The 20,244-nt window shown below is 34.6% G+C and overlaps 1 protein-coding gene across 4 annotated transcripts in view; it reads left to right on the top strand.

Annotated features, from left to right (window-relative positions):
* The window catches only part of STRADB (STE20 related adaptor beta), a 61,428-nt gene that overhangs the window by 25,951 nt on the left and 15,233 nt on the right, over positions 1 to 20,244 (top strand). For 3 of the 4 annotated variants that reach the window (XM_074191648.1, XM_074191646.1, XM_074191647.1), the window contains 2 exons: positions 643 to 747; positions 9,207 to 9,451. In XM_074191648.1, coding sequence (XP_074047749.1) covers positions 643 to 747; positions 9,207 to 9,451 — 350 coding nt within the window. Of the gene's footprint in view, positions 1 to 642; positions 748 to 9,206; positions 9,452 to 10,045; positions 10,146 to 20,244 lie in introns of all 4 variants that reach the window. The other variant, XR_012469451.1, reaches the window with a different exon arrangement.

The raw sequence follows: 20,244 nt of genomic DNA, 5'->3' as shown, positions 1-20,244 counted from the left end.
GACACTGCAAATAGTTTTCCATTTCCTTCTATAAATGAGGAACTGAGACAATTAGGTTTAGGTGACTTGCCCAGGGTCACACAGCTAGTAAATGTCTGAGATCAGGTTTGAACTCCAGATTTTCTGACTGAGCCTTTTGTTTTTTAATTTTTGCAAGGCAATGGAGTTAAGTGGCTTGCTCAAGGTCACACAGATAAATAATTTTAAATGTTTGAGGCTAGATTTGAACTCAGATTCTCCTGACTCCAAGACCAGTGTTCTACACTGTGCTACCTAACTGTCCCCTGTCTCCAATTTTTTTTTTTGCAAGGCAGTGGGGTTAAGTGGCTTGCCCAAGGCCACACAGCTAGGTGTGAGTGTCTGAGACTGGATTTGAACTCAGGTACTCCTGACTCCAGGGCCAGTGCTCTATCCACTGTGCCATCTAGCCATTCCCCCAAATTTTTTAAAAAATAAAACATTTTAAGAAAAATTTATACTTTGAACTTAGTATATTCTGATTCAGCAAAACTTCATTTTTATGTTTTTGTCCTCTTTTCCAACTTTTTTCTTATAATAAAGTATCATAGTTCTATAGTTTAGTTATAATGATACATGTAGTTATTTCTAAGTTATTGAATTTATATTACTTTTGCTCTACAGGATCTATATGGATATAATGTGAAGTCAGATATTTATAGTGTTGGCATTACAGCATGTGAATTAGCCAATGGGCAGATACCTTTCCAAGATATTCACCGGACTCAGGTAAAGATTATTAAACTCTCCTCAGAACAATTCTCTCTTCATAAAATGCCTTCTATTCTAAATAGCTTCTATTATATGTTTTAAAAAAAATACTCCAAGGTTGATTTTGTAATTCCACAGAAATGATACTGTGCTTATTTTTAAAGAAGGAACATTTTTCGGGGAGTAGATACAAGATGGTGGATTAAAGGCAGGAAACTGGCTGAGCTCTCCCAAATTCCCCTTCAAACAACATTAAAATAATGTGTTAAAATGAATTCTGGAGCCATAGCACCAATATAAGGATAAATGAAAATATTTTCTAGCCCAAGACAAAGGTCTGCAGGAAAGGTATATTTCACTAGGCTGAGAGTCCAGCAAAGGCTGGCAAGACAGCAATGAGTCCCAGTTCTATATACCAGACAGCCAGTAGTGGGCTGTCTACGTAGTACAAGCCAGCCTCAGACCTTGAGTAGGCAATATTGACTTCTGTAACTCTTGGCTGACAGACACTAGGTGGGTTAGACAACTGCTCAGAAGGAAATTACAGGAGATCCTTTGTTGACAATGGGTGCAGGAATTTGTTGTTATTCATGCATAGTTCTGAGTCACAGTCCCATGGTGAAGAGAAGAACTAACAGGAGCAGAGATGCTAATCATAATTCCAGAGTGGAAAAGAGTGTGTGTGTGGTCACTCACAGATTATATAATACAAGCCAAGAGAACATTCATCATACCTATCCTTAAATCATACCACCATGCAAGAACATACAGCTCTGAACATAGCAGCCTGAAAACCCTAAAGCTCAAATTGAGCTACTACTCCCTCTACCTTGGGAGCAGAATCCAACTTTATAATAAAGTTAAAAGTCAAGAAAAAGCCTAGGAAAATTAGCACACATCAAAAACAGAATCTAATCATAGAAAGTTACTCAGGAGACATGGAAGATCAAAACACAAGCCCAGAAGAAGAAAATTATGTCAAAACAGCTGTGTACAAAGTTCCAAAGAAAAATTTGAATTGGTCCTAGCCACTGGAAGAATTCTAAAAGGATTATAAAAATGAGAGACAGAGGAAAATGGGGAAAAGAAATGAAAGTGATGTAAGAAAGAGTCAAGAAATTGTTAAAGAGGGCACCAAAAACAGAATATTGAAGAAAAGAACTTCTTAAAAATAGAATTGGCCAAATGGAAAAGCTCACTGAAGAAAGTTCTTTAAAAATTAGAATTAGCCAAGTAGAAGTTAATGACTCTATGAAACATCAAGAAGTCAAAAGAATGGAAAAAATGGAATAAAATATGAACTATCTCATTGGAAAAACAACAGCTAGATTAAGGAGAGATATAATTAAGAATTATTGACCTACTTGAAACCATGATCAAAAGAAGAGTATAGACATAGAACAGGAAATTATTAAGGAAAAACCACCCTGGTATCCTTGAACCAGAGGATAAAATAGAAGTTGAAAGAATCTCCCAAAATGAAAATTTCCAGGAATTATTTTAGCCAAATTCTGTAGCTCCCAGGTCAAGAAGAAAATATTGCAAACAACCAGAAAAAATAATTCCAATAGTGTGGAGTTCCATTCAGGACAGCACAAGATTTAATAGCTTCTACATCAGGGGATAGGAGGACTTTGAATATGATATTTCAGAAGGCAAAGGAGCTAGAATTAAAGAAGGAACATTTTTAGGAGGAATAGATACAAGATGGTGGATTAAAGGCAGGAAACTGGATGAACTCTCCCAAATTCCCCTTCAAACAACATGGAAAATAAGGCCTTAAAATGAATTCTGGAGCCATAGTACCAATATAAGTGAATGAAGCCAAGAACCATCTATGCAGTAAAATTGAGTATAATCTTTCAGAAGAAAAAAACGTGGTTATTTAATAAAATATCAAGTATGACTGATGAAAAGACCAGAGCTGAATAGAAAAATTTAACATTTAAACACAAGATTCACAAGAAGCATAAAAAAGGTAAACAGGAACAAGAAATAACAAGGAATTAATAAGGTTAAACTACTTATATTCTACATGGGAGATGATACTTTTAACATCTAAGAAAATTTTCTTAATTAGGGCAGTTAGAAGAACTAGACATAGAGAAAGGGCCTGATTATAAGTTGTCTATGATGGGATGATATAAAAATTTCTTTTTTAATTAAAGGGTGAGAAAAAAGGAACATATGTATTGGGAGAAGTGGGAAGGAAGAAGTACAGTGGGATAACTTATCGCACACAAAAAGAGGCATGAAAAAATCTTTTGCAATGGAAGGGAAGATAATGGGATGTCAGGCAACACTTGAAGTTTACTCTCATCAGAATTGGTTTAAAGAGGAAATATACACTCAGTTGGGTATAGAAATCTATCTCACCCCACTGGGAAGGAAGATGGAAGGGAGGCCTATTCCAGTGGAAGATAGGTTGGGGGAGACTGGTCAGAAGCACAATTTTGAGATGGGATGGGGTAAAAGAAGAGAGAGAGAGAAAAATAAATTAGGAAAAAAGAAGAATGGAAAGAAATAAACTAGTTAATAATCATAGCTCTGAATGGAAAGAACTCACCCATAAAATGGAAACAGATAAAAGAATGGATTAAAAACCAGAATCCTACAATAGGTTTAAAAAAACCAAACAACTCACTTGAATCAGAGACATACACAGTAAAGGTAAAGTTTTAGAGAAGAATATTATTATGTGTCAACTGAAATTAAAAAAAAGTAAGGATAGCAATTATGGTCTCAGACAAATGAAAGCAAAAATAGATCTAATTAAAAGAGATAAAAGAGAAACCACATTTGACTAAAAGATACCAGTACTAAATTAATATATATCAAATAATAAAGCATCCAGGTTCTTAAAAGAAAAGTTAAATGAGTTTTAAGAGAAAAGAGACAGTAAAACCATAATAGTGGGAGATCTCAACTCTGCCCTTTCAGAAACAGGTAAATTTTACAAACAACAAACTAGAAAGAAGTTAAGGAAATGAACAGAATTTTGGAAAAGTTAGATAGAGTAGACCTTTGGAGAAAATTGAATGGAAATAGAAGAATGTATATATTTTTTCTTGTTGTACATAGCATCTACACAAAGATTGATCATGTATTAGGATCCAAAAACCTTACTATCCAATGCAGAAAAGCAGAAATATTAAATGCTTCCTTTCCAGATCCTCAGTAGAGGGCTTTAAAAATGTAGATTAAAAATTAATTGGAATCCTAAGGAATGAATGAGTAAAAGAACAAATCATTGTCATTGAAATAGTAATTTCATTAAAGGGAATAACAGGGGCAGCTAGGTGGTACAGTGGATAAAGCACAGGCTGGAGTCAGGAAGACTTGAGAGTTCAAATCCGGCCTCAGATACCTAATTGCCTTGCTGTTGGGCTAGTGATCTTGGGCAAGTCACTTAACCCTGTTGCCTTAAATAAATAAAATTTTTTAAAAAAGAGAATAGCAACGAGACAATATTCTATAATTTATGGGATATAGACACAGCAATTACTTAGGGGAAAACGTATATGTCTAAATGCTTACATCAGTAAAATAGAGAAAGAGCAGATCAATGAATTGGCCATTTAGCTAAAAATACTAAAAAAAGAACAAATTTTTAAAATGCTCAATTCAACATCAAAAGAGAATCCTGAAAATCAAAGGAGAAATTGAAATCAAATTGGATTTGAAAGTAAGAAAACAGTGACTTCTTAAATAACACTAGGAGCTGGTTTTTATGATGAAAAATAATAAAATAGACAAGCCATTGAATTTGGTTAAAAAGAAAGAAGAAAACCAATGAAATGAGTAAATTTGCTAAATTAAAACAATCATTAGGAGCTATTTTGCCCAACTATTTGACAATAAATCTAACACTTTTAAGTGAAATAGATAAATATTTACAAAAATATAAATTGCCCAGATTAACAGAAGAGAATATAGAATACTTAAATAACACTATTTTAGAAAAATAAACCAATTAACAAGTTTCCTAAGGAAAAAAATCCCCAGGACCAGATGGATTCATAAGTGAACAATTAATTCCAATATTATTTGGAAAAATAGACAAGGAAGAAGTTCTTCCAAATTTCTTTTAAAATGATATTTATACTTAAACCAGGAAGAGCAAAAACAGAGGAAGAAAACTATAGAGCAATTTTCCTAATAAATATTGCAAAAAATCTTAATAAAATACTAGCAAGGAGATTACAGTAGTGTATCACAATGATCATACACTATGACCAGGTGGGACTTATACCAGGAATGCCAGGCTAGTTCAATATTTGAGAAACTATTAATATAATTCACCATAAGCTTTTGACAAAGTACAAAGTCATTCCTATTTAAAACACTAGAAAGTATAGGAATAAGTGAAACTTTTCTTAAAATAATAAGTATCACCTATTTGTAATGCAGATAAGCTAGAAGCCTTCCCAGTAAGATCGGGGTGAACCCACGATCACTGCTATTATTCAATATTATACTAGAAATGGTTTTCCAAAAAGAAACTGAACGAATTTGAATAGGTGGTGAGGAAACAAACTATCACTATGCTGATGATATGTTGGAATGCTTAGAGAATCATTTATAAAACCAGATAAAATAATAGCAATGTTAGCAAATTGAAGATTATAAAATAAACGCATGTAAATCATCAGCATTTTTCTCCATATTACCAACAAAATTCAGCAATGAGAGATTCCATGTATTTATTTTATTATTATTATTTTTTTGCAAGGCAAATGGGGTTAAGTGGCTTGCCCAAGACTACACAGCTAGGTAATTATTAAGTGTCTGAGACTGGATTTGAACCCAGGTACTCCTGACTCCAGGGCCAGTCCTTTATCCTCTGTGCCACCTAGCCACCCTGAGATATTCCATTTAAAATAACTGTCAACAATATACAGTTCTTGGTAGTCTACCTAACTTCAAGAAAAACCCTGGAAGTACTTGAACACAATTACAAAACACTTTTTACACTAAGTCAGATTTGAAGAATTGGAAAAATATTCATTGCATAGGCTGAGCCTGTATAATAAAAATGACAGTTCTACCTAAATTAATTTGGTTCTTGGTTCTTGTTCATTATCAAAGAAGACCAAAATAACATAACTATGTTAGAGACAAATTACAGTGTGTCTGACTGTGGCTGATTAAACCAGTCTTAGCTTGGAATGCTCTACCACAGGTTGGACACAAATAGTCCATGTGAACACCTGGGGAATTTACACAAAGCTTACATATCTCATGTTTCCTTTGAACTGCTTCAATTCTGCCTTGTTCATAGATTCCTCTCTGATGAGGGCATACCATATTGGGTGGTTCTGTGCTACCACCTTGTTGCACATTCAATTCTAAAGTTATTAAGAGAGACCTTTAGGGTGTCTCTGTATCACTTCTTTTGACTCCCTGAGTATTTGCCCTGTGTGAATTCTCTATAAAAATCATATTTTGGGGAAGCATACATTTGGCATTCTAACCATATGTCCAGCCCATTATAGTTGCACTCTCTAATAACATGAGAATGCTAGGCAGTTTACCTGAGAAAGGACCTCAGTGTCTTAGTATCTTCTCCTGCCAGGTGATTTTCAGAATCTTCCTAAGACAATTTAAATGGAAGTGAATCAGTTTCCTAGCATGGCATTGGTAGACCGACATGGTTTCACAGGCATACAGCCATGAGGTCAGCACAATGGCTCTGTCGACCTTCAATTTGGTAGAAGAGGTAATACCTCTTCTTTCCCACACTTGCTTTCAGAGCCTCGCAAATATAATGCCAGTGTCAACCTCATTATCAATGTGTGTGTCTCCCTGGAAAGTGTACTGCCAAGGTAAGTGAATTTATCTACAGCGTTCAAAACTTCTCCATTTGTGGTAAATAATGGTTCTACATATGGATGGTGTAGTGCTGGCTGATGGAGCTCCTGTGAAATTCTTGATATTTAATTGTTAGACCAAAATTAGCACAAGCAATAGAGCATCTATCCATACTTTTTTGCATCTCAGCTTCAAAGGCTGCAGTGAATGCATAGTCATCTGCAAACAGAAGCTCATGCACCAACACTCCCTCCACTTTGGTCTTGGCTTGTAGCCTTTTCAAGTTGAAGATTTTACTATCAGTGTGGTAACTGACCATGATGCCATGTTCATCCTAAGTGAAGGTGTTGGATAATATGGTTGAAAACATCATTGTAAAAAGCATGGGACCAAGGACACAACCTTGTTTCACTCCATTGGTGCCTGGGAAATCACAAGAGCATCATTTACAACCTGAGCAAATATGCTGTCATGAAATTGATGAACTGATGAACTTCTCTGGGCAACTAAAGTTTGACATAATTTTCTATAAGCCTTCTTGACTGATGTTTGTAGATCTGACCAAGGCCTTTAATATAGTTGTATACAGACTTCTTTCTGTTCTGCCCCTGGCATTCCTTCTGGAGTTGTTGTGTAGCAAACACTGTGTCAACTGTTCCCTTCTAAAGCTGCACTGGTTCTCAGGGAAGTGACCATCTTCTAGGTGAAGGATCAGCTTATTGAGGACGACTCTGACAAGAATCTTACCAGCAATGACTAAATGAGAAACACCCCTGTGATTGTCACTGGACTTTCTATTCCCTTTACCTTTATAGAGATGGACAATGGAGGCATCCTTGAATTCCTGGGGGATAACCTTCGCATGCCATATTACCTGGAAAATTTCAGTCAGCTTTTGGATGAGCAATGAACTCCCTACCTTGTAGGTCTCAGCTGGAATAGAATCAGTACCAGGGGCTCTGTCACATGAAAGGAGCCTAATGGCATTCAAAACCTCTTCTTCAGTTGGAATTCAACTTGAGATGGATTGACTTCAACTTGAGGTAAAGGGTCAGTGACTTCTTCATTGGTTGATGATGGTATGTTAAGAACACTATGGAAGTGTTCTGAGATCATGTCCCTATCATCAATCAGTATCACTCCATCAGCACTGGGGAGTTGAGATGTACCATAAGTCTTTGGCCCATAAATAGCCTTCAGGTCATCATTAAGCCACTTTAGATTGTTACTAACCACATAAAATTGTATTTTTATCTCTCTCTTCTTTCTGAGCCAAGAGTCCTGTCTCTCTAAGCTTCACTTCTACTTTACTTTTGATGGAATTAAATGCTGCCTTCTTAGAAGTGGATGAACTATCCTTCAGATAAACACTATAGAGTTCTCATTTTTTTCATTTAGTAGCTTCTGTATTTTCCCCATCATTTTCATCAAAATCATTTTGATGTTTGTGAGTGTTCTGATCCAGATGAACAGATGCAATTCTGCACATCAAATCTTTGAAACCTGCCCACTCTTCTGCTCCACTTTTACCATCTGTGTGTTGGCTCAACTTTTCCTCCAAGTTAGCAACAAACTGTTTCCCACTCTAATCTTTAATTCTTCTGAGAGTCATTTTGCCTTGTGGCCAGTGCTTAGGTTGTGAAAATTTAGCTTGGAGAGGATGAGTTTGTGATCAGTCCAGCACCCTACAAAAACATTGTGTTTGTCACTCTCACATCCTGTCTGTCTCTTCTCTTTACAATCACATAGTCTATTAGATGCCAGTGTTTGCTGCAAGGGTGCATCCAGAAAATTTTGTTGAGTTTAGGTAAATGGAAGACAATGCTTATGATGAGAAGGGTCATAAGATGCACAAGTTTTCAGTAGTAGGTGACTATTGATGTTGATATTTCCAAGTACTCCTTGCTATGTTTGGTAATCTGAGTCTCCTCTGGCATTAAAGTCACCCAGAATTATAAACTGGTGTTCTTTTGATACATTGATGATAAGGGTTTCCAAGTCTTCATAAAATTTTTCTTTGACTTCATCAAGATTCGTCATGGTGGGAGCATAGACACTGATAATGGTGTTTCCCTGCAGGTGGCAATCTCATTGTCATGAGCCTATCATTCACTCCTTTTGGTAGCATTAGCTTGTTGGTAGGTAAGCTTGTTGACTTAGATTAGTTTTGATCACAAAACACACCCCAACTTCACACACTTTCTTTCACTGCAACCACTCCAAAAAAAATTGATGCAATGTGAATTATGGAACAGTGATCATCTGTGAATAACTTAAGTTATTCTCAGCAATAGAATGATCCAAGATTGATTCCAAAGGATTCATCTTGAAAAAATGCCATCCACCTCCAGAAAAAGAATGGATGCTGTCAAATACAGATCAAAGCATTTTTCACTTCATTTTTTTCATGATTTTCTTTTTTTTGGTCTGTGTTTTCTTTCACAACATAACCACTAAGGAAATATGTTTTGCATGATTGCACATTTATGATTTACATAGAATTGCTTGACATCTCTAGGAAGGCAGGGTTGGGGAGGAAGAGACAGAGATGTTGGAACTCAAAATTGAAAAAAATGATATTAAAAATTGTTTTTAAATGTAATTGGAAAAAACAAAATTTTTTTAAAAGGAACATTTTATCTGAGTGAAAATTTTCTTTCTCCTAGATGCTATTACAAAAATTGAAAGGTTCTCCTTCTTGCCCTTTGGAGAAAAATGCATCCCTTCAAGCAGAATCCAGATTAAAAAATTCCCGCTCTGGTGTTGACTCTGGAATTGGAGAAAGTGTGCTGGTATCTAGCTTGACACGTACAGTGACCAGTGACAGACTACAGACTCCCTCCTCAAAAGCTTTTTCTCCTGCTTTCCATAGCTTGGTAGAACTGTGTTTGCAGCAAGATCCTGAAAAAAGGTAACAATAACAACAACAACAACAATAATAATGATAATAATAATAATTGCATCTAAAAGTTAGAGAAAATATATTTGTTTCACACAAGTCTGGAAAAATTTTACCTATTCAGAAGAAACTACTTGTTCTGAGAAAACAAACCTTTAATTTAAATAAATATAATCTTTTGTATCCAAGACATTAATAATATACTATAAACACAAAAACATATAAAACCACATTGCTCTTGGACTAGGAAACACAAGACTTGGATTCAAATCCAAGCTTTGCTACTGTAAACTTATGCCTACCTGCCTGCTTTCCATGGTGACTTGTGTTAAATTGAGAGTAATATGTTAAAGTGTTTTGAAGAATATCGAGAATATATATGATGAATGACATTGTGTTGATAATCATGCTTATTTTTTATATTAATATAATCACAATTTCAGAAGTAGGATGGGAATGGGATATTTTCATTCTAAATAGCTTATCCCAGAATTTCATGTTTAAAGCCAATAATGTATATTTGGAAATCAGAAGATAACAATAACAACTTGGAGATACTCCCTTTCAATTTCATTTTTCTACATTCCTGTCCACTCTCATCCTCAGTTATTTAAAGAATTAGTTTTTGGAGGAATCCCAGTCACTCCAGGAGATATTGGGAAGACCCTCTAATTGATTCCCTTACTTCATTGACTGTGACACTGAGGTAGGTGTAGAGTCTGGTCTTTAACTTCTAAGATTTATTAACTTTTATTAAGATTTTTTGTATTTGTTAGTTTACACAAAGATGATTAGATTCTAGAAAATGAACCATACTTAGAAAATTCAGTTTGTTGAAACCATAATGCTTCTCTATTAATTTTCAAAGGAAATATAATTCCCAATTAGACTCTGATATCTTTGTTTATGTTGGCTATTTTTATATATTCAAAAGATCAGTTAGTCTCCTTTGATAACAAGAAGACCTTAGTGAAAGACTACTAAAATCAAATTAGTCAACCTCATGTATACTAATTACTACTATAGGGTTAATACCTTCTAAGTAAACCCTGAATGCTTACATCATTTGTTCAGAAGGATACCCACTTTTGTGATCTGTTACACTGAATGTTGTTTTTTTTTAATCCAGTGTTATTTTATTTTTTCCAATTACATGCAAAGATAGTTTTCAACATTTATTGTTTTGTAAGCTTTTGAGTTAACACCCTCCCTTCCTCTCCTTCCCCCCAACAACAATCTGATGTAGGTTGTATATCTACAATTATATTTAACATAGTTCCATATTAGTCATGTTGTGAAAGAAGAACCAGAATGAAAGGGGGTGGGGGGTACAGGGGAAATCATGAGAAAGAAAGAAAAAACACAAAAGAAGTTTTCAAAAGTGAACAGAATTCACTGGATATAGATGGTATTTTCCACCATAAATCTTTTGGAATTGTCTTTGATCGCTGAACTATTGAGAGGAGTCAAGTCAATCAGAGTTGATCATCTCACAGTGTTGCTGATGGTGTGCATAATATTCTCCTGGTTCTGCTCACTTCATTCAGCCTCAGTTAATGCAAGTCTTTTACTGCTTTTCTAAAGTTCACTGCTCATGATTTCTTATAGAATAGTACTCCCATCACAATTATATATTATAACATTCAGCCATTCCCCAATTGATGGACATCCTCTCAATGTCCAATTCTTTGCCACTACAAAAAGAGCTGATATTTTTTAATGATCTCTTTGAGATAAAGATCCAGTGGTATTGCTGGATCAAAGGGTAGAGTTTTATTCCTCAACATCCAGTATTAAATGACAAAAAAGGAAAATGATTAATGTGATAGGTATGAGATGATACCTCAGAATTATTTTAATTTGCATTTCTCTGATCAATAGTGAGCATTTTTTGCAAATTAAAGCTTCTCTGAGGTACCACCTCACACCTCTCAGACTGGCCCATATGATCCGAAAAGATAATGATCATTGTTGGAAGGGTTGTGGGAAATCTGGGACACTATTACATTGTTGGTGGAGCTGTGAACTCATCCAACCTTTCTGGAAAGAAATTTGGAACTACACCCAAAGGGCAACAAAACTGTGCATACCCTTTGATCCAGCAATACCACTACTGGGTCTGTACCCTGAAGAGATGATGAAAAAGGGTAAAAACATTACTTGTACAAAAATATTCATAGCAGCCCTGTTTGTGGTGGCAAAGAATTGGAAATCCAGTAAATGTCCTTCAATTGAGGAATGGCTTAACAAACTTTGGTATATGTATGTCATGGAACACTATTGTTTTATTAGAAACCAGGAGGGATGGGAATTCAGGGAAGCCTAGAGAGATTTTCATGAACTGATGCTGAGTGAGATGAGCAGAACCAGAAAAACACTGTACACCCTAACAGCAACATGGGGGTGATGTTCAACCTTGATGGACTCCCTCATTCCATTAGTGCAACAATCAGGGACAATTTGGGGCTGTCTGCAATGGAGAATACCATCTGTATCTAGATACAGAACCATGGAGTTTGAACAAAATTCAAGTACTATTCTCTATAATTTACAAAAATTCCCTGATATCTTATTGTCTGATCTTGTGATCTCTTATACTTTATGTTTCTTCCTTAAGGATATGATTTCTCTCTCATCACACTCAATTTGGATCAATGTACAACATGGAAACAATGTAAAGACTGACAGATTGCTTTCTGTGGGGGTTGGGGTGGGGGAAGGGAAGTAAGCTTGGGAGAAAAATTGTAAAACTCAAAATAAATAAAATATTTAATTAAAAAAATAGCATTTTTCATATGACTATATATATATATATATATATCTTAATTTCATCTAAAAACTGCTCATTCATATTTTTGATCATTTATCAGAGAATGACTTATACTCTTATAAATTTGACTCAGTTTTCTATATATTTATTCTATACATATATATTTTAGATTTTTGCAAGGCAAATGGGATTAAGTGGTTTGCCCAAGGCCATACAGCTAGGTAATTACTACATGTCTGAGGCCAGATTTGAACTCAGGTGCTCCTGACTCCAGGGCTGGTGTTCAATCCACTGTGCCACATATTTAGAAATATATCAGAAATATTTAATTTAGAAATATTTTCTGAAAATTGTTTCCCAGTTTTCTGCATTCCTTATCTTGGATGCATTGTTTTATTTATGCAAAAGTTTTCAATTGAATGTAGTCAAAACCATTTTGCAATTTAAAATGTGCACTATCTCTTCTTTGGTCATTAACTCTTCTCTCATAGATCTAACAGATGAACTATTTGTTCTCTTAATTGGCTTATAGTATCACCCTTTACATCTAAATTCTGTACCCATTTCAACTGTATCTTGGTTGTGAAATGTTTGATGGTCTATGCCTAGTTCTGCCATACTGGCTTTCAGTTTTCCAGCAGTTTTTGTAAAATAATGATCCCAGAAGCTGGAGACTTTGGGTTTATCAAAAGTAGAATACTAAAGTCACTTACTACACTACTGTTCCTTTTGTACCTATCCTGATCCACTGATCCACTTCTCTTTTAAAAAAAAATTTTTTACCCCAGCTACATGCAAAAGACATTTATTTCCAAAGCTTTGAGTTCCAGATTTTCTTCTTTCCTCCCACCTCACTCTCCCCAACTGAGAAAGCAAGTTACTTGGTGTCAGTTACAAATGTATAGCCATGAGGACTGCTGGGGTGGCACCAAGATGGTGATGTGAAGTTAATCTGCTCCTGGAGCCTTTCCCTACCAAAGATAAATGAAGCCTCTACTCTTGACATGCTCGCTACAGATCCCATTAAGAAAAAGAGAAGATTCACAGAAGTTTTCAACTGTATTAGAAACATCATTGTTGGAAGGGTTATGGGAAATCTGGGACACTATTACATTGTTGGTGGAGCTGTGAACTCATCCAACCTTTCTGGAAAGAAATCGTGGAGGATCTTATGTGAAGATCTGTCTTTTGGGGGGTGGGGGATGGCAAGTAAATTCCAGGAGGCAGGAAAGCAGGGAAAGTCAGCAGGAGGCTTTTAGCCACAGTACAATCCAGGTTCTGAGGCTTAATAATAACAGAGGTCCTGGCAACTAGATAGCAAGCCAGCAGGGAGTATCCCAACCCCAAACAAAGTCTGAACCCTGAGAGCACTGAAGTAAAAGACAGGCCTGGATTGGGAACAATCCTCTGTTAAGTTGGAACCTGGACTTAAAGGAGGAAACAAAGAACCTGGACTGAGGAAACAAACCTCTGCAAACGCAAGGCCTGGACTACATAAACAACATCTTTGTCAATGACAAGCCAGGGATCAGATACCAGCCCCAGCAAAATAAAAGCTTGGATCTATACTCCATATACCCCAGGAACAGAACTACAACAACAAAAATGAACAAAAAAAGCTAAAAGAGTGCTCACTATAGAAAACTAATTTACAGATAAAGATGACAGCAATGCCATGTCAGCAAAAAATTACTCACAGGAGAAGTATGAAAACAGTCTATAAATTGGACTCAAATACAAAAGCTCATCAAAGAGCTTAAAAAAAAATTTAAAAACCAAAGAAGAGAGGAAGAAGAAAAATGGTAAAAAGAAATAAAGTCATGCAGGAAAATTGTGATATGTTGACCAAAGAAATCAACTACATTAAAAGTAAAAATAACCAACTGGAAAAGGAAATACAGAAGATAATTGAAGAAAATAAATCCTAAAAATTAGAATTGAACAGTTAGAAACCAATGAATCTACAAAACTATGAGATTCCATCAAACAAAATAAAAAGGCTGAAAAAACTGAAGAAAATGTAAAGTACCTTCTGGGGAAAACAGATCCATGAGAGGCAATCTGAATCATTGGTCTACTAGAAAGCCTGGACCAACAGAAGAACCTGGAAAATATCATGTAGGAAATTATAATGGAAAACTGCCCTAATCTACTAGAACAAGATAGCAATATAACAATTGAAAGAACAGAATCTAGGAAAGACAATCTGCAAATCATTGGACTACTAGAAAGCTGGACCAAAAGAAGAACCTGGAAAACATCCTGCAGGAAATTATAAGGGAAAACTGTCTCAATCTATGAGAGCAAGGTGACAATATAACAATTGAAAGAATCCATAGAACCCTTCCAGAAAGAGACCCCAGGATAAAAACTCCAAGGGCTGTAATAGCCAAGTTCTAGAACCCTTAAATAAAATAGAGGATATTTAAAACAGTAAAAAGAAAATAATTCAAATACAAAGGGAACACAATCAGACTAACACAGGGCCTATCAACCTCAACAGTGAAGGATTGGAAGAACTGGAATAAAATATTTTGGAGAGCTAAGGACTTGGGATTACAATCCAGAATGTACTACCCTGTAAAATTTAGCATATACTGTGGGGAAAAGATGGATGTTCCATGAAATACAGGACTTCCATAACTTCCTGACACAAAGACCAGAACTGAACAGAGAATTCAGTTGTCAAATACACAACTGAAGAGTTACATTTTTTAAAAAAAAAGGTAAATGAAAAAGGGGACTGAAAAAACAAAATTGTTTTAAAGAAATGTTGGTCCCTAAAAGGGAAGATATAACAATTATAATTCGTTAGAACTTTACTTCTCTAAGGAAAATTGGAAGGTAGAATATAATTGAATATAATTGAAGAGAATGAAATAGGGGTAAAAATTGGGTCTTGTCTCTTGGTTGAAGAGGTCCAAGATCACATCACTATGATTGAGACCAAAAAACCCTGAAAAAAAAAAAGCAGGAGTGCTAACTTCAACTTAAGTGTCTCATTATACTATGATTCTGAGGGCATCATCTGCTGTAAGGATCTAAAACAATGTCTCTGTTACTTACAGTCCTTTGTAATGTTCTCAGTAAGACCTCCAGAGCCTCCCCAGTACTTAGAGATCTTCAAGATTCTTACAGTTAATTAGATCAGTATCTGGTGCTTCACTTAACAAGGGGTTAAGTACCCTGGGTGGGTTGGGAGGTAAAATGTGAAAGAAAATAGGCATTGGGGGAGGGGCACAAATAGTCCAAGAAATGATACAGCTTTGGATGATACTTTGGCTTATGAAGAGGGTTTTACGTACTTGAAAAAGACTTGAAAAGGGGAAAGATAAAAGTTATTATAATTACAATTTGATACAATTTGAGTAAATGCTACTAATTAATAGGAGCTTATCAGGCAATCAAATAATCAAACTGTGCTTGATAATACCTGATTAATAATATAGCACCAAGGGAAGAGGCACAAAGATTTATAATTTTAGAGGGAAAGAAGGGAGAATATGAATGCTGAGTAAATTCTATTCAATAGATTATTTAGCCTAGGGGCTTCAGGGAAGGGGAGACAGAGAACAGGAAAGATAAGGGAAAAAGGGATTGATAAAATTGAAAGGAAAGTGTAAGAGAAAATCTTATAAGAGATTATTTATTATATATTATATTATTGCTATAATATAATATATTATATTATAAGAGAAAATTTAACTGAAAGTTAAATTCCTAAAAGAAAAGTCAAAGGGGAAAGGTAGTGAAATTTTGGTGAGGAGGAATAAGAGAAAAGGAAAGAGTTAAGTATAAGTGGAGAAAGACAGCAAGAAGGGAAATACAGAATTAATAATATTAACTGTAAATGAGGATGGAATGAACTGTCCCATAAAATAGAAATGAATAGCAGAATGGATTAAAAAAAAAGAATCCTATAATATGTTGTTTACAAGAAACACATTTGAAGCAGAGAGATACACACAGGGTAAAGGTAAATAAAAGGTTGTAGCAAAATATATTATGCTTCAGCAGAAGTAAAAAAAATCTGGAATAGCCGTCCTAATCTCAGACAAAGTAAAAGCAAAAATCAATTTCATTAAAAGGGGTAGAGAAGGAAATGCCATCTTCTTAAAAGGCAACATTGGTAAGGAGACTATATCATTACTAAACATGTATGCACATAGTGGTATAGCATCTAGATTCCTAGAAGAAAAGCAGAGTGAATTACAAGGAGAAATAGACAGCAGAACTTTAATAATAGGAAACCTCAATCTCCCTCTCTTAGAACTAGATAAATCTAACAACAAAATAAACAAGAAGTTAAGAAGGTTAATGAAATCTTAGAAAACTTAGATATGATAGACCTTTGATAAGAATGGAAGACACACTTCTCATACCATGATGCAATAAAAATTACATGTAATAAAGGATCATGGAAAGAGAAACCAAAAACTAATTAGAAATTAAATAACTTTATCTTAAATAATAGGTGGATCAAACAGCAAATAATAGAAATAATTAATAATTATATACAAGAAAATGATAATAATGTGGCATCATCCCAAAATTTATGGGATGCAGTCAAGGCAGTTTTGAGGGGAAACTTTATATCTCTAAATGCCTATATCTATAAAATAGAGAAAGAGGAGATCAATGAATTGGATATGCAACTAAAAAGCTAGAAAAAAGAACAAATTAAACAACCCCAATTAAATATCAAATTAGAAATTCTGAAAATCAAGGGAGAGATTAATAAAATAGAAAGCAAGAAAACCATTGATCTCAAATAAAATTAAGAGTTGGTTTTATGATAAAACCAATAAAATAGACAAACCTCTGATCAATCTGATTTTAAAAAAGAAAGAAGACAACTAAATTAACAGTATCAAAAATGAAAAGGGTGAACTAACCACCAATGAGGAGGAAATTAAAGAGAAAATTCAGAGCTACTTTGCAGAATTATATGCCAATAAATTGGACAACTTGAGTGAAATGGATGAATATTTACAAAAATACAAACTGCCCAGATTAACAGAAGAGGAAATAAATTACTTAAATAACCCCATTTCAGAAAAAGAATTTGAAGAAACTATCAATAAACTCCATAAGAAAAAGTCTCCAGGTCCAGATGAATTTACAAGTGAATTCCACCAAAAATTTAAGGAACATAAACTACATAAACTATTTTAAAAAACAGAAAAGTAAGGAGTACTGCCAAACTCTTTTTATGACGCCAACATGGTGCTGATACCTAAACCAGAAAGAACCAAAGTAAAGAAAATTATAGACCAATTCCCTAATGAATATTGATGCAAAAATCTTAAATAAAATTTTAGCAATGAAACTACACCAAGTTATTGCCAGGATAATATACCATGATCAGGTTGGATTTACACCAGGCAGGCAGGGATGGTTCAACATTAGGAAACACTCAACATAATTAAACATCAACAGTAAAACCAACAGAAATCATATGATTATCTCAATAGATGCTGAAAGAGCCTTTGATAAAATACATTATTCCTCTTAAAAACACTGGAAAGTTTAGAGATAAATGGAGTTTTCCTTAAAATAATAAGAGGTAGCTATCTAAAACCATCAACAAATGTTATATTTAATGGGAATAAACTCAGAGCATTTCCATTAAATTCAGGAGTGAAACAAGGATGCCTATTATCACCACTACTATTCAATATTGTATTAGAAATGTTAGCTTCCTCAATAAGAGAAGAAAAAGAAATTGAAGGAATCACAATTGGCAATGAGGAAGCAAAACTTTCCCTCTTTGCAGATGATATGATGGTATACCTAGAGAACCCAAGAAAATCATCTAAAAAATTCCTTGGAACAATTAACAAATTAAAAAAGTAGCAGGAGATAAAATAAACCCACATAAATCATCAGCATTTCTATATATGAACAACAAAGCCCAAGAACAAGATCTAGAAAGAGAAATTCCATTTAAAATAACTGTAGATAGCATTAAATACTTGGGAATCTACCTCCCAAGATAATCCCAGACCAACTATATGAACACAATTATAAAGCTCTCCTCGCCCAAATAAAGTCAGATCTAAATAATTGGGAAAATGTCAAATGCTCATGGTTAGGTCAGGTTAAAATAATAAAAATGACAATTCTACCCAAATTATTTATTCAGTGCCATAACAATCAAATTACCATATAGCTACTTTACCAAACTAGAAAAAATAGTAACAAAATTGATCTAGAGCAACAAAAGGTTAAGAATAGCAAGGGAATTGAGGGAATTGATGAAAAAATGTAAATGAAGGTTGCCTAGCTCTACCAAATCTCAGCAGTCATCAAAACTGCCTGGTACTGGTTAAGAAATAAAGTAATGGATCAGTGGACTGGGATAGGTTCAAAATAAACTGCAGTAAATGCCTATAGCAATCTACTATATGATAAAACCAAAGACATCATCTTCTGGGATAAGAACTCATATTTCACAAAAATCTCTGGGAAAACTGGAAAATAGTATGGCAAAAACTAGGCATAGATCCATATCTCACACCCCAAAATAAGGTAATGGGTACAAGATTTGGACATAAAGGGTGATACCATAGATAAATAGACCAAAAAATAACTCTATCTAATCTATGGAAAAGGGATAAATTTATGACCAAATAAGAATTAGAGCACATTATAAACTGCTAAATGAATGATTTTGCCTATATTAAATTAAAAAGGTTTTGTGCTAATAAAATCAATGCTACCAAAATTAGAAAAAAAAAGTAGAAAGCTGGGAAACAATCTTCACAACCAGGAGTTCTGATAAAGGTCTCATTTCTAAAATATATAGAGAATTGCATCAAATTTATACGATCGCAAGTCATTCCCCAATTGATAAATGGTCAAAGACACTGTTCAAATGAAGAAATTAAAGCTATATATGTATAATCATGAAAAAATGCTCCAAATAACTATTGATTGGAGGAATGCAAATTAAAACATCCATGAGATATCATCTCATACCAGATGAGAAAAAGGGAAGATGATCAATATTGGAGAGGTTGTGGGAGGATTGGGACATTGATACATTGCTGGTGGAGTTGTGAACAGATCCAACCTTTCTGGAGAGCAATGTGGAACTATGCCCAAAGAGCAATAAAACTGTTCATACCCTTTGACCCAGCAATTCCAATTCTAGGAATATATCTAGAAGAAATTGTAAAAAATGGGAAAAGTCCTACATGTTCCAAAATACTCATAGCAACTCTTATTGTAGTGGCAAAGAATTGGAAATTGAGGGAATGCCCATCAATTGGGGAATGGCTAAGCAAGTTATGCTGCATGAATACTATGGAATATTATTATTCTATAAGAAACCATAAATGGTTGGACTCTAGAGAAGCATGGAATGATGATGGGATCTGAAGCTGAGTGAAGGGAATAGAGTCAAGAGAACAATGTACTCATCAACATTATGAGATCAACAACCTTGATGGATGCAACTCCTCTCGACAGACTAGAGAGCTTGGACAACTGTATTAGACTGGTTATGGACTATATTATCCCCAACTAGAGGAAGAAAAACAAAACAGTAGAAAACACACAGAAAAAAAAACACCCCTACCGAATCTGATGAATACTTTATAAAAGTGTCTCTTATGTATTTCTTTCCTTTAATCCTAATTCCTCATGCCAAAAATTATTCATTTGTAAATATGTGTAACAAAATATATCTGTAAAATTTTAACCTGACTATTTCCTACTGAGGGATGGAGGGTGGGAAGGAAAGGTGGAGGGAAATTTTATAACTTGGAAATATGCATATACAAATGGATGAAAATTAAAAAAAATAAAAATGTATAGCCATGAAACACATTACTGCAATAATCATGTAAAAGTAAACATAATCCCCCCACATACACACACATAGAAAGAGAAACCTCAAGAAAAATGAGAAAGTGAGAAAAAAAGTGGGCTTTAGTCTGTGTTCAGATTCCATCTACTCTGTCTCTGGAATGGATAGCATTCTTTATCATAAGACCATCAGAGAAATTGATTCTATATTTTTTGCTACATT

This window comes from Macrotis lagotis, chromosome 6 (assembly GCF_037893015.1).
Source record: "Macrotis lagotis isolate mMagLag1 chromosome 6, bilby.v1.9.chrom.fasta, whole genome shotgun sequence".
In the NCBI taxonomy this organism is placed as follows: domain Eukaryota; kingdom Metazoa; phylum Chordata; class Mammalia; order Peramelemorphia; family Peramelidae; genus Macrotis; species Macrotis lagotis.
Note: the sequence above shows the minus strand (reverse complement) of the source record. Positions and strands in the feature narration are given on the sequence as shown.